We start from the raw sequence: 14,547 nt of genomic DNA on the forward strand, positions 1-14,547 counted from the left end.
TGACATCAGTTATGCAGGGATGAGGACAAACTAGTTGCCTAGCTGGGTTTTCGATGTAACCATAAATAGATTGTGTTTCAGTATGATGCGCCTTTCTTCGGGGGCTTTGGTTTCTTTTCCGGTGTAAAGAATCTTAGATTTTCTGATTAAAATACCATGGCCTGATGTTTTTTAGAAGTTTAGTTCAGATATCATTTAAACATTTCATGCTTCCTGGTGACTGAGGCCTACACACAACAAGATATCATCAAAATGATCGGAAATGCAGCAGCTTACGGGACCTGTAATACTTTTTATTGATCACAGTTCACCCATAATAAAACTAAACCGCCGCTTATGACACTTCAGTCAATCTCAAAAGATTGAAACAGCAAGGGAGACTTCAAGAATCCTGATTTCTTAACTGTAAAAATGACTCAAATTTCTACAGGAACTGTGTCATATACAAAATGCTCACAGCATGCTCCTGGTTCTGAACATACAAACTGTCTGCTATACAACCTCTATCACAAACCGCTACATAATTTACACCAAAGGAGTCAGTAAACAGGCTGGTGTGGAAGACCAAAGGGCACAGATAAATTAATGATGTGTGGTAACTGAGTGAGCTCGCTTCCTCTTTGGGGCACCATGGATCGCTGTCAAATAATATACAGGTCAATTCATACCACAATCACACAAATCAAAACCCTTGCACGCATAACATCAAGAAACTTCATTATAAGATTTCTGAGAAACAAATCACAACTGCAGAAATAATGGAAAAGAATTCTTCAGTAGCACGGATAACTTGTTTAGGGCGACAGCAGGCTATCTCCACATGCTTTCCTTCGAACATTGTCTGTCATGTCTCTATCTTAAGAAGGGAATTAAGAGATGTGCTGTTGAATCTTTGAGCAAATCCTCTTATCACAAGAACAATGACATCACGCATGTGCCGGCTTTGCACCATCAAGTCGACTTCATTCTCGCTGTCAACTACAATCTTAAAGCGGTGTTGGTCATTGCGATAAAGTTCAACCTGCAAAACACAAAGTGACAGGCCAAGTATCACCAACATGTATAAACTGATGTCAGGTGTCTCCATCTAGAATCATTGTAAGTCCATGTCTTGAAAGTTCATCATCGATGGTCGCCTTCCATGCCTCTGAGAGCATTCATATGAGTTCTTTCACCACTACTAAGCATTTGGTGGCACAATTCTAGGGACAATTTATGCTAATCGTTCATGCACATGAAAATTTTCCCAGTTGGCATATAAATGTTTTAAGAGTTGGCAAAAATTTTTTCTGATCATTCATGTGGAAATAGAAAAACTTACATGGAAAGGAGGGGCATAAGTTCCCCGGATTTCAGTAGCTGGAAAAGAAGTCTTCGAACCCGGTTTCACAACCTTGACCCTCTTTCTGTTGACTTCAAGAACTCTTCTCTCAAGATTTCCCACTCCTGGAGCCTGTGAAAATGACGTGACAATGCTTTCAGTATCCAATTCATCTAACCATTTACGATAATAAAATGGTCCATGAGAAGATGACACGAGGAAATTTAAACCAAGGATAACCACCTTCTTTGAGGACCGCTCTTTGTCATACAATGCCTGCTTTCAGTAGAAAATGAGGAATGTCAACTTTCCAGAAAAGAAAATTGCTGATTTAATAGTCCATAAGCAACACTATACATGCACGTAAGCATAACCATAAATATGTCATTTCCGTTAGAGGAATAGAAATTAAAGTTCATTTGAAATGTGAAAACCTCTGAAAAGTGTCAGGGAGAAGTAATTGAATAACCATTACTTGTGATTTGTGAAAGTCCAAAGGAATATTGGTTTTATCATTATCTGTGCTATGTATGCCTGTTGAGAAAGTACTAGTCTCTAATTTTTTATTGCAATAATTATCTATGCACATTCACAATGCTTAATTAGATATAACAAAGAATGACCAAAAGACATATAAGACATATTTGATCAAGGGCAACACTGCTGGGTGGATCATTTCATGCGGTCATTTTCAAAGAGTAAGAAAAGAATTTCGCAAGTGTAACAAGCATCACCTCAAACTTGACAGATCCAAGATCCAGCTTCTGCTTCACTTCTTTGTAAACATCAGGCTCTGCAAATGCAGAAAAGAGCTAACCAAACATATACAGGGCCAGAAAACAAAATCCAGAGGATCTTAAAAGAAAGAATTCAGTAAAACATATGGAAAAATTAATTGAGGAGCTGGATGCATTGTTTGAGAATTGATTGGCAACAGAGGTAACATAATATACATTCTAAAAGAGTAAAAGTCAAGATGATATCAGACAATATGACAACCTTAGGATTTGTTACCACAAGATGAGGACCATAGGTTCTATGTTGAAGTTGGAGTTTCCGTGGTAATCTTTTTGGGTCCAGATAACAAACTATGGACAACTGCTTTGGCATCTAATTCTACTAAACATAAAGTAAATATGCATATGCGCTAGAATACCTCACTAAAAGAAACAATTCCACATATTTTGTAATTTCTCAATAAAAATAATAATAAGACAGATGCTTAATATTAAAATCCATCACCTAAACTTTTCCTTGTTAGAAAATGTACAGAAAGGTACATGACTTCTGATATTTACAGGGCATACATTAAGCTGAAGTCAAAATCTTCTCAGAATAAACTATCATGCATTAAGCTGAAGTTGAAATCTTCTCACAATAAACTACCAAAATATACTTCATATCTGAAACAATCTGATTTAGGAATTGATGATTATGCATCCTTGACAAAATCTTGTGAAGCTTAACTTCTCGATTAGCTTTCTATCTGCAGCATTCTTGTCTTTTACCTCCCAATTATCTATTGGTCTAAACTATTATCTTTTTGAAGTTTTCACAAGTACTCACAGAACTTGGCTTACATAAGCTGGATAGGCGTAACAAAATAATAAGAATTGAAATCAACAAATTGAACCATGAAACTAAAAACTTGCTGATGCATCAAAGAATACAGATTGGCACATGTTATAAGGAAGATTATAAAGTTAAAATAATCTCAACTATACCAACTGAAATTGGATCTGTTGATGCAGAAACAGGTTGTCCCTCAACTCCATCTTCCCTTATAGGAGTATAAACTGCTACAAGTCTGTACCCCACATCATCAACATTAGCTTCATACATCCTCCCTACTTCACCTGTATTCAGACCATTTACTAATTAGTTAACAAGCAAAAAGATTCTAGAAAATATGTACATATGTTTAGATGTATGAAGAATAACATATACAGCCTTTTTCATGACAGCGTTGGATACAGATAATGGGTTGGTAACTAGCCAGCTTTTGAAAACACTTTAAACCTAAAACAATAAAGTAATCAGGTCTAAAATTAGACTGTGCATGGCCTGCACGATTACAGAAACAGATGTCACAGCAAAAATCACTTGTGTGCTCTTAATGTGTTGTAAATTAATATTGCTTGATCCTAGGTGTAGTCCATGAATCTGGAGCTAAATGTAAATTAATATTGCTTGATCCTAGGTGTAGTCCATGAATCTGGAGCTAAATGTAATGGTTCTACTTGTTTTAGTTCTCCAACGCTGGGGTAGGCTTCCCCAGCCAACAACTGGCATTCTAAGTCTCATGGCAGTCCAGTCTCATGCATAAAGTTGACTTGGCCAGAAACTCAAAGTGATCCATATGTTGTTGATATCTAGTCAATAATGGTTTTAAAAGATAGATGCCTCAGCTGCCTAGGCAGTCCACATAGGCAAGGCAACCTAGGCACTGCCTTTGTCATGTTGGAGTATGTAGAATGTGATTGATTTAAAAGTAGTATTGGATGCTACCAAGTTGATAATTCCATTGACTTATGACATTTAACAGACAAATTAGCTATATGCATAATTATCCTTTTAGATTTGTCATTTTATTTATCATTTACTTTATCATTTTGGGCCATCTTGGCCTTTGGGCACCCACCAAGGCATTAGGCAGCCCCTGGCTGCCCTTCTGCCACCTGCAGTCTTTTAGAACCTTGCAATTTGATGGCAGATTCTTGGATGTTCTCAAAATTTAATGAATGCCATGATCCACAAAGCCAGCCAATATCAACGGGATCAGGCTCATAAGGCTAAGGTTGAATTTTTGTCATATCCGACGTTATTAAATTAGGCTGCGTGTTACTGGAACTTGATATAAATCCAAACTTGGGCCTGGATGGTTCAAATCAAGTCACTTTTGATGTCACTCAGTTTGCAGAAACAGAGCCCAAGCTCATGCTGAACAAGGAAGAGGAACATTCTTTAAAATAATGTTGACAAGTTAGATAAGCAAACAGGAATGGAGGCATGGACAATAACAATTATGGACATCCACAAGCAAAACTGTTGCTGATGTAGCTAAAGCTAGAAATAACAATTATAATACCAGGTATAGATATGAGATCAGGGCTTCCAACCATCGATCGGAGCCATTGGATTTTGCTCTTGCCTTCTTTTCCTCCACTATAAATACCTTGAACAGCATATAAATTTGTGTGGTAACCTCTTCCTTCAATCTCCAGTTTATCAATTTTGGGTACCCCTAACAGTAACATTATTTTAGATCATAGAGAAAACCAGCAATATACCATGTAATGTATCATATAAAAAAGGATAATTAAAATGTGGAATGTTAATGAGCAAGCACTTGAAATTTAACATTACATTTTGGATAATAGAAAAATCACAGACAGGAAAATCTTTTTATGTATAAGTACTATATCAACTATGAGATTTGTTTAAGTTCAATCAGTTAATTTAGAGAAAAAAAATAGTTGATAGTTAGTAAAAGATGAAAAATAATAAGAAATCTAATCAACTAAACTTCTTGTCTGAGGTGGGTACCATGAGATAGTAGCATTTCCTCAGATACCTATTTTCAAATAGAAGGCATTAACCTCACCTTGTTAAAGTTTGGAGAATAAAGTCAGAAAATTCAGTCAAATTGAGTTTGACTTTTACATCAGAAAAAATGACAATTTATCAACATCAATTGCTTTGCTTACTTCAGCATTACAGCTAAAAAGCAAAGTCGTGAAAATCACCTGGCAATATAGGAGCAGTTACTGCTGACACAGGCTCACTGGACCTTCCGAAAACATCTGTGATTATGCATTCACATTTCAGACATCGACCTATGTCCTCTAACCGCATCTTATATGAGCAGGAGCACCTAGAAGGCAGTGGTTCAAAGGATTGATAATCTCCCGTTCCCACTGAGCAAAACCTGCAACCAGAATTTTACATGATTATGGAAGTGACAAAACATATATTAATGTAGCAATCAATATGATAAAACAAGCAATTTACCATTGGTATTTAATCTCCTTTTTGTATTTATCCCAAATATGTTGTTGAATCACACTCTTTGGAATTACTTCAACAGCAGTTAGTACTTCTCCTTCAACTTCCTTTCCTTTGAGGGAAAGCATCTCAATTTTTGGAACTTCTGAAGAATAACAGGAAAACAATGTAACTACAGTGAGTTTAGAAACCACGAATACTAGCATGACTAAAGAGCACCAATAAAAGGGGAAAATAATTGGATGCTAGCAAATATTGATTAATTTTGACACTGAATGAGCTACAAACTAAAAATCAACGAGATGAACCCTTTCATCTTCAAGATAAAAATAGGCCACATCATATATAACTGAAGACATTAGACCTAAGAAAGTCAAACCTGAAAGTGACAGACCAAAAAATTTTGCAACAAACAAGAAAAATTACCTTAACAGGAAAAATATGCAGGATTAAAAAATATACCTAGATATGTGCATTTAGAAATTCAGCTTCAGTGGCTTTACTTATTCAGAGAACATGGAGGACATAAAAAAGAAATATAAACTCCAGAAATAGAGAAAAGGTCAAAGAAAGGTTCCAAAATTGTAAACAACTCTCTCTTAAAGCTCTCCATATAGTTTCGCAAACCATTATGCATTGATTTTGGAACAATTGTTCAAAAGATTTCCAGCCTATGAGCCGGTTGCATTGTATTCACTCTCATTCCACAACTGGTAACTAAGACTTCGACAGAAACATGAATAGGAATGAAAACTTAGTTTATGTCAGATCATAATAAACACATGCACACAGACTCAGAGAGGCGGAGGGAGGGAAGACTTCGCTTAATATCAAAGGCAGTAAACCAGCGACGCCTACAAAGTTTTGACTACTGACAGCAAGCAAATTTAACCTACTGACATGCATAGATTTTATTCCAGGGACCAACATAAACAACAGAAACAACCAGTCCCCAGTAAAAATGCAAACAAACCAAACTAGGTTCTTTATTAATGGAAAAACAGCTTTTATTCCAGACTGTCAAAGCTACTGCATACAGGATTATGGTAGCAAAATAAAGAAATGTGACATAAGGAAAGCAGCGTTTTTGGAGAAAGAAACTTTGGTAACAATGGCAGCAATGAGTGCACACAGAGGAACTATCAAAATTCTAGGTCTCTATAACGTCATGTCCCTTTCATTAACAATAATATACAAGTCTCCTTAACTAGTAAACTTATTTTTTTAAAGAAACATGGTTGAAGAAAGACAACAAGTGTGTGCTACAAGAATATGCAAGACCAATCAGGGAAGTGTGGATTTCACCTTGGCAATTCATTACCTCTAAGAAAGTAAAGTCAACTCATATGATAGTTACACCCCACCGTTAAAAAACTGAAGATGATCTGAAGTTTTAGAACTCTACATGGTTTCAAATTTACCTGGAAGGATTATATCAGATGGTTCCGATAGCCTGAGTTCCCCCACCACAGCATCTGAACGAACAGGAGTGTAGCTGCCAAGTGATATTTCGATGTTAACTTGAATTAGCTAAATACTGAAGAAAGTAATTTCATGAAGAAAGTGTGAAAAGAAGATAATCGCTACCCTGAAAATGTGAAGTTACATGCATGTACACATACCACACTAAATTCATAACAGATTTAAAGAACAAATTAAAGAATGATGCTACAGCCCAGTGACTGAATTAGCTAATACAGACTCTAGGAATATAGTACAATATGGACCATGCCAGTGCCTTACCAGCATGTGGCACTGGCATGGTACCAGCTGCATTCCAGTGCTTGGTATGCAACATGCCAGTGCATGGCTAGTGTGCCAGGCCCTAGCATGGTAGGACATGGACTGAATTCTCCCAGTTCTAGGCTGGCGCAAAACCAAGATGTGATACCTAAAGAATTGGTGCCTAATACTACCAAATTTGAATAGTAGGTTTTATCCTTTGTTTCAGCTTTGATGATTCCAACTAAATATTTTTCCTGTCGATGACAAAGCCGCTTCCTTTTTAAAATAGATTGTTGTCGGCAACCAAAAGAGAAGATCTGAAGAGGGAGGGGGGGTGTTGGAGGTTGCACTGCTGTCTCGTAACAATAAATAGCCAGCAGAACAACCAGATAATCATCATTCAGTAAAACACTGAATAAATAGCCTGCTTCCGCAAAAGAATATCAACAGTTTCCATGCTTAGATGCATTTTTGGAAAATGCACAATTGACTAAAACATGCATTTTATATTAAACATTAAATAAATGTTTCCAAACAAATCTACATGATGCACTGTTGTTTTACCACAGGTAATATCTAACTTAAACTCTTATCTTTACTGTAAGTCAGTTTTAAGAGAACTCCTGTGAATCCTTCATAAGACCATATTTAATGTTATTGCAAGCTTCCAATTATCATTTCATCATTTCTTAAATACACAAATTCCTTTAATAGAGCAATCTAAAACCCCCTCATCCAAAGTCATGATTGTCATAACACAATTTCGGCACAAGTGGTGATAGTACAATCAAGCAACATCACCACAGCCAGATTAATGAATAAGAAAAGACCAACAGACAGATAGTAAAGTAGTTACCCAAACAATAGACGACAATTGTAATCTGAATCAGTAACTTCATAAGTGGCGGAATTAGCACCACTGATAAGAACAATTGTTCCTTCATTAGTTTCTCTGTACCAGCTATACAGGCTTGATCCTTCATATCCACCATAATATTTTCCCTCACCAGCATGTGCACCAGAACCCAACTCCTTTATGCATACCTCAGAAACAAATGGAAGAGCTATATGGTACAAAATGCACTCAAGATTAAGAGTATGAATAAAATGTTGAACAAGAAAAAGGTAGACATGGATCAGCATGGTAAGACTCGCACAAAAGTCAAGATTTAACCTGCTATGACTGGATGGTTGCTTATGGCAACTAATGGATCTCCAAGTTTCCCATCAGCCCGTGTAGGCACCCAGTAAAGTGCCAAGTAAAAGCCAACATCTTCAAGTGAAGGCGTATATGTTCTGATTATGTATTCCATCATCCAGTTGAAAATGTAAGTTCTACAGAAACTACTAGATCTAAGAATCATAACAAGTTTCATGATGATTGCAGCAAATAACTCACAAGCTTTCTCCAACAACAAGAATATCATCTGAAGCAGTAGCTAGATTCACCAACTCTGACTCCTGCAGCTTCTCTTTAGTTCTGTACCAAATGTACTTCCCATTGCCTTCTTTTCCACCATAATAAGATTTAAGTGGGATGATTTCCTCATCCTGACAACACCTTGGTAGGATGAGCTCAATACCCCTTGGATCCGCTGAAGCAGAAGACAGAGAAAAGATAAATAAGCAATTGGAAAAAGAAGAATAACTACATTTATGAGCACTGAAATTTCCATGTTTCACAAAGGATTATGATCTCTGGTTAAAATCATCTCTAGGCAAGGCACCCCAAAACTAGAAACTTCACGTGTTGCCAAAATAACAACCATGAATATACAAATACACTGAAACTTCATAAAACATTTTTTATTAAATACCAAGTAATTTATTACTAGAAATATGTGATTTATTTGCAAAAATGTTTGTGCTCATCAAAAGTGCATAAAAAATAAGAGCAAGCTTTCCATAAAGATTAAGGCGCATGTTTCACCCCTATCACAAAGATCAGAGCCAATCCTCCACCCAGGTGTGCACCGCTTTTAGTTGCACATAGATCACAGCACCCTAAACAGTTCATCATTTTATTGGGCCATAAGTCTTCTCCATTGTACTCATATCTAAGTCTATCCTCCATAGTTTTGCCAAAATATTCACTCCAGCCATCTCACCTCATCATATCTTCCTAACATCCTTGTAGATACATTTTTTCTACCTTAATAATGTCTGGAAACTTTAGTTAGCAGTATCATAAGTAGGCTCAGGTCACACAATACTCAGAATCGTATCTCCTAGCCACCCTAAATTTCAGATTAGAAAGATTTTTAATATTAATTTCTTGTTTTTTCAAAGTCGTAGTAATTTGCATCATAGCAAGAATAACTTGGAATTTTCTTCTGGTTTCTGCAAAATATTTGTATCATCATATAAACCTACGCATTAAATACACACTTAGCTTGACCTCAGTAAGCATCATTATTTTTCACGGTTTCAACAAAGAAACCTAAGCTTCTCAAATTCATTCAAGATGAAAATTTCAAATTTCATCGAATTTCATCATAAATGTAATACCCACAATCACTTGGTTCTATAACAGAGGTAAAGAATATATCTGTCATTGTTATGCTTGTTCTTCCTTCCTTCAAGACCTGCAATGTATCTATCACCTGTCACTAGATTTCACATCAAAATGACAGTATCAAGAACTCATTTCCATTTAAATGAGTTGATAAACTTGCATATGCATGGTGCTACATATGTATTTACAGGATATTCTAAAGCATGTGTCCAAACACCCATATTAACATGTATGAATCCAGCTTATCTTTACAAGTTCCCCATACCACATGACAATCTAGATATTTATCTAGTGACAAATAATATAGTCTTCATGGCAAATGCAATGCTTATAGCCAACATTAGTGGAATTTGTGTCTGGAGAAACACCCACCAGGAACAATCACTTCTGAGATAATGCTCTTTGGTGATCCTCTTGAGCCATCCATCCTTATAGGTGTGTAAATGAGCTCAATGCATTTACCAACATCATCAAGAGTCAAATCAAGATATTCTGCAAAGTTAGTAGCATGTTTAGTTCTCCAGCCTGAGAAGGGTTATGGCATTTTAAGTGATGAAAGTTGTTGTGGGAATTAAAAGGACTCACCCTGACCAGTTAGCTTGTCCTTTATACCATTACTCTTCACCCTAAACCATTCGTGGGTACAATTTCCTCGTTCACTAAGATGGGACAAGCAAATAGTTTTCAGCTGTACAATACAATATTAGAATTAGCCAAACAGGGTAGGAAGTATGTAAAGAGGATCTCACCCTCCAGTGTATTCAGCAATAAAGCTGAGGCGGCCTCCTTCAACCATTGATCCTAGAACTTTGAGTGATTGACAAGTTGGTGGTCCTGCAGAAAAAATGTATTAGTCTAAGTGCTTGGTTGAATTTCTCAATAGAACATGTATAGCCCTATTAAACTTCAGATAATTTTCAGCTAGGTTGATTGACCGCTGTCCAAGGAAACCATTTAATGGGAAGAGATAACAGAAGTAATCTGACAGTGAAATTAAGGAACACGGTACACAAATATACAACACGAACCAAGTTCAAATATCTACTTTTTGCAAGTGTAGACATACCGGGTAGAATGGGACCAATATATTCAGAAACAACTATAGGGCCACGAGCCCAGTCATTTCTAACAGGTTCACAAGAAACAGAGACAAAGAAGCCAATATCATCACAAGTTAAGGTGTAGGATGCAGTTCTAGCACCTTTGATTTCCTTCTGTGCACCATCAGAACTAGTCTGCAAATGCATAATGAATCTTATTAAATAGGGAAGGCCTATAAATAACTAGCTGCTTAGCATGATGAAAATTGAAGCAGATTGGTGATCACTTACACAGAATAAGAAGAAAATCTAATTATATTCTAGTGGTAGAAGAACTATTAAAACATTGTACAACCAAGGGAAACACATTCGAGTCAGTGTTATTGAAGTTGGTGGCAAGATGACATAGCTGACCAGCTTCCACTTACCAAGAACCAGCGGAAAACTGAATCACCTTCTTGTCCTCCCCAATATTTCTTGTTGGCAACCAATGTCATTCCTTCGACAGCCTTACCCGTTACCTGGAGTGAAAGCAATCTTGGGCTTCCTATCGATTGAACAACAATATAGAAATGATTACTTCTTGAGTCAAGCAGTAAAAGAAGCAATCATCACATTTAGGCAGGAGATATGCAAATTCCTAAGTAATCCAATGAAAGACAAGGCTGATATAAAATTATTAAATCTTTTTTTAACCCTCTTTTCTCCTCATTTTTGAACAAAAATCATGTCTATTTTTGCTTAGGCTTACTAGTACAGTCAGTAACTACTTATTCTGTGGTATACATAAGCTTACTTAGTTATATGCTTCTAGAACTTCAAACTTCACAAGTCTGCAAAACAATTATGAGCCTCATGTTTTTTAAAATAAATAGGTTCATTATAGTATTAGAAGTTGGTATTTAATATTTTGCACTATTAAGGGACATGTAAGCACCTGGGCGAACTCGCTCCTGTCCTAGAAAAGTTCTTGGCTCACCAACAGTACCATCATCCCTCACCGGAGTGCATTTAAAAGAAATAAACTTGCCAATAGCATCCTTTGTTATGCGATATTGAAGAAGTCCTGATGCTTCTGGTATTAACGTGCCAATGTCAGCTTCAGTCTGCAAAGAACTAAATCAATAAGCAAGGAACAGGAAGCAAGAGAGCAACAACTCCTTGCTCCCAGAAAAAGTAAGATGCTGACAACTGACAACATACAGGAAGATCTAAACTGCGATCATCAGAATTCATCACAGAATATAATTCTTAAACCCTTAAACCATGCCAGATTGATAAGAAAAAGAACAAAAAGACATACTTCATGGAAATACCAATTGTATAGGCTTTTGCCCTCATGGCCCCCAATATAGCCATATGATGCTGTCAACATTTCACCCTCAGAAAAATCACCAGTGACAGACAGAAAATTTAGGCTTGGTGGAAGTGCTGCATAAGATGTAGTCAACCAGTTAATGTGCTAGAAGTTTATGAAGCCCAAAGAGTCAAGGACAGGACATGAAATACAGTTTAGCAAAAAATGATAAGAACTTAAGGTTAAATAGCACGATGCCAGTTTCGTTAAATGCTTCCATGAAAAAACCAAATGCTCTGAAACTTTAACTGAAGAATATTCAACTATACAAAATGACAGAAGTGATCAGATTGGGTCATCTTCGATATATGAGAGTATAAGTTCAAATAATTCGGTGAATCATTCTATCTGGCTAAAGTATCTCATAAAAAAGCATCCATAATCAAACATCACCAAAAATATTAAGCATCCTCAATTCACTTCTTTTCTGATCAAATATAAGTAACTTAGACTATAAGGGCTTGATCCATTAGATCAGACCATCTTGGTTTGGGTCAGCCCAAAGTGGCCTGGATTTGACTTGTAACTGGCATGTGAGGGGAGAGGACTCCTTGTAGGAGTTCGTCTCCTCTCCCGACTCCATCAAGCAAAGGGAGTCTAGGGTTATAAAATGAGCCCCACACTTCCTCTCTAGCATCCCACCTTTGAGTACCTTGATTAGAGCTATGATTTCAAGCTTGATTTCCATTGAAGGTCCTTTAGGTTTTCCATTAATCTGGCCTTGATTTCTCGCCAGAGTCTAGCTAAGGGACCCTAACTCCTCTTTCCATCCTCTTCCAATCCTTCAGCCACCATCATCAGCCAAATTGCCACCGAAGAATCATCGGATTTCGATTGAAATCGAATGCCTAGTGTTGTGTTTCCTCTCTCGTGTTTTGGTTTTTCTCCACTTGATCCCCGCCATTATTTGGGGTCGAGGCTCTTGCCAAAGATCCGGTCAAGCTCCTAGGAAGCCATGTTACCATAGCTAAGCTTCAACCATTGGCCAATGAGCTGGAACACTTGAGTTTCCCCCACTTGACCTGATTTTCGTCGAAGGCCAGGCCTAGGCAAACATATACCACCGCCACCGACCATCCTGAGGTTTGTTCATCCAAATCAAAAGCAAGGTTGTCCTCCCTTGTTATTTGCTTTCTTTTCTCTCTCCTCTTCACTCTCTCTTCTTTCTCTCTCTAGATATCTTATGGACCAGTGGAGGGTCATCCAGGCAAATCAAGACAACCCTAGGAAGGGTCTAATACCAGCATTGTTATGGTCATCTAGCATGTATTTTTGTAATTTTTCCTCTCTTAGCCATGGTCATTTACGATTATTCTAATGATGAGACATAGTTTTGTAGGTGAGCAAGACATTTTGCCCCTGAGTTCATAGATCAAGTGGGTTAGTATTTGTTATATTTGAGCCTGATGCCGGTAAATATCCCTGGACACAATCACTTGTATATATGTTTCTTTATGCATTCAATGGTTTTGGTTTCACTTGGTTGATTATTGTTGATATGTGACAATTGTTTGTGTTTACTATATTATATGCACATATCAAATACTAAGGGCTTTTCAGATGTTTGGAATATGGTATCGATCATTCAAAATTTTAAAAGAAACACAATGTTATATTATATTTACTTGGCATAATTAAGAGTAAATAAATTCATTGATTCAGAAAAAAGGTGTTTGGATTAGCCATGTTAAATTGTGGATAGCTTCATCATGGCAGGAATGTGGCATTGTGGATAGCCCGACATGGATAGGAACATGGCATTATAGATAGCCCAGCCATGGTCAGCAACATGGTACTTGAGCTTGACGATCATAGGCTGGAGCAGGGCTGTAGTTAGCCCAAAACCTAAAGATAACCAATGGTTGATCCGAATCAAGTTAATGAGAAATGAATGAAACATATGAAACCACTATTGAATCTTTTGAATAAGATGAAAATTGTTGACAAATGATGTATATTAAGTTGGATATGCATCACTTTATTTGAGCTATTATGGATTTCATGATTTATGTCTTCCCTTCAGTATTGTTTATTCACTATTTTCAAATTATATTATTATATGCCAGTTTGGATGTCAGGATTCTTACTGGGATATAAAGTTTACACCACCTCTTCACTTCCCTTTCAGAGTTGCAAGATGCATGGTCTCGAAGTTGGGCCTGGAGTTCGGGCGATGGAGTCATTAGTTAGCTACATCATTTTCTGATCACAATGAATATTTTGGAAATTTTGTAATTGAATAAGTTTTACTATTTGATGATGATGGAGTTATTTAGTTAGATTATTATGGCAAAAATTTTTATCGTTAATTTAATTTTTCTGGTATTATTGGAATATTGTTCATCTTATAGGCCTTTCATGACCCCTATGATACTATTCTAGGGGTCATGCAGCCATGTCACATGGGTCGAACCAAGTGATGGGTTGGGGCATGACACATACAACAATAGTCCATTAAATTAAGCAGAACATACATATAAACTAAAATCATAACCATGTGCTGAAACATCATAATAGATAAATTCCTGCCCTTTCAATACTTCCAGTAAATTGTTCCGTTAGTAAATATCAAGAAACATTGCCC

At 36.7% G+C, this 14,547-nt stretch overlaps 1 protein-coding gene across 2 annotated transcripts in view; it reads right to left on the bottom strand.

Annotated features, from left to right (window-relative positions):
• Window positions 1-381: 381 nt before the first annotated feature.
• LOC105046704 (187-kDa microtubule-associated protein AIR9) overlaps window positions 382-14,547 on the bottom strand; it is a 43,595-nt gene continuing 29,429 nt past the window's right edge. The window contains exons 20-38 of one of the 2 annotated variants that reach the window (XM_010925368.4): window positions 11,910-12,037; window positions 11,544-11,712; window positions 11,035-11,153; window positions 10,633-10,801; window positions 10,316-10,400; window positions 10,152-10,225; window positions 9,939-10,058; window positions 8,451-8,646; window positions 8,226-8,347; window positions 7,908-8,115; window positions 6,748-6,821; window positions 5,333-5,471; window positions 5,068-5,249; window positions 4,410-4,565; window positions 3,046-3,177; window positions 2,056-2,114; window positions 1,565-1,597; window positions 1,322-1,453; window positions 382-1,021 (exon numbers count right to left, since the gene is read on the bottom strand). In XM_010925368.4, coding sequence (XP_010923670.1) covers window positions 845-1,021; window positions 1,322-1,453; window positions 1,565-1,597; window positions 2,056-2,114; window positions 3,046-3,177; window positions 4,410-4,565; window positions 5,068-5,249; window positions 5,333-5,471; window positions 6,748-6,821; window positions 7,908-8,115; window positions 8,226-8,347; window positions 8,451-8,646; window positions 9,939-10,058; window positions 10,152-10,225; window positions 10,316-10,400; window positions 10,633-10,801; window positions 11,035-11,153; window positions 11,544-11,712; window positions 11,910-12,037 — 2,474 coding nt within the window. In that variant the 3' untranslated portion in view covers window positions 382-844. The remainder of the gene's footprint in view (window positions 1,022-1,321; window positions 1,454-1,564; window positions 1,598-2,055; window positions 2,115-3,045; window positions 3,178-4,409; window positions 4,566-5,067; window positions 5,250-5,332; window positions 5,472-6,747; window positions 6,822-7,907; window positions 8,116-8,225; window positions 8,348-8,450; window positions 8,647-9,938; window positions 10,059-10,151; window positions 10,226-10,315; window positions 10,401-10,632; window positions 10,802-11,034; window positions 11,154-11,543; window positions 11,713-11,909; window positions 12,038-14,547) is intronic. The other variant, XM_073259632.1, reaches the window with a different exon arrangement.

The sequence above is a fragment of the Elaeis guineensis genome, chromosome 6 (assembly GCF_000442705.2).
Source record: "Elaeis guineensis isolate ETL-2024a chromosome 6, EG11, whole genome shotgun sequence".
Lineage (NCBI taxonomy): Eukaryota > Viridiplantae > Streptophyta > Magnoliopsida > Arecales > Arecaceae > Elaeis > Elaeis guineensis.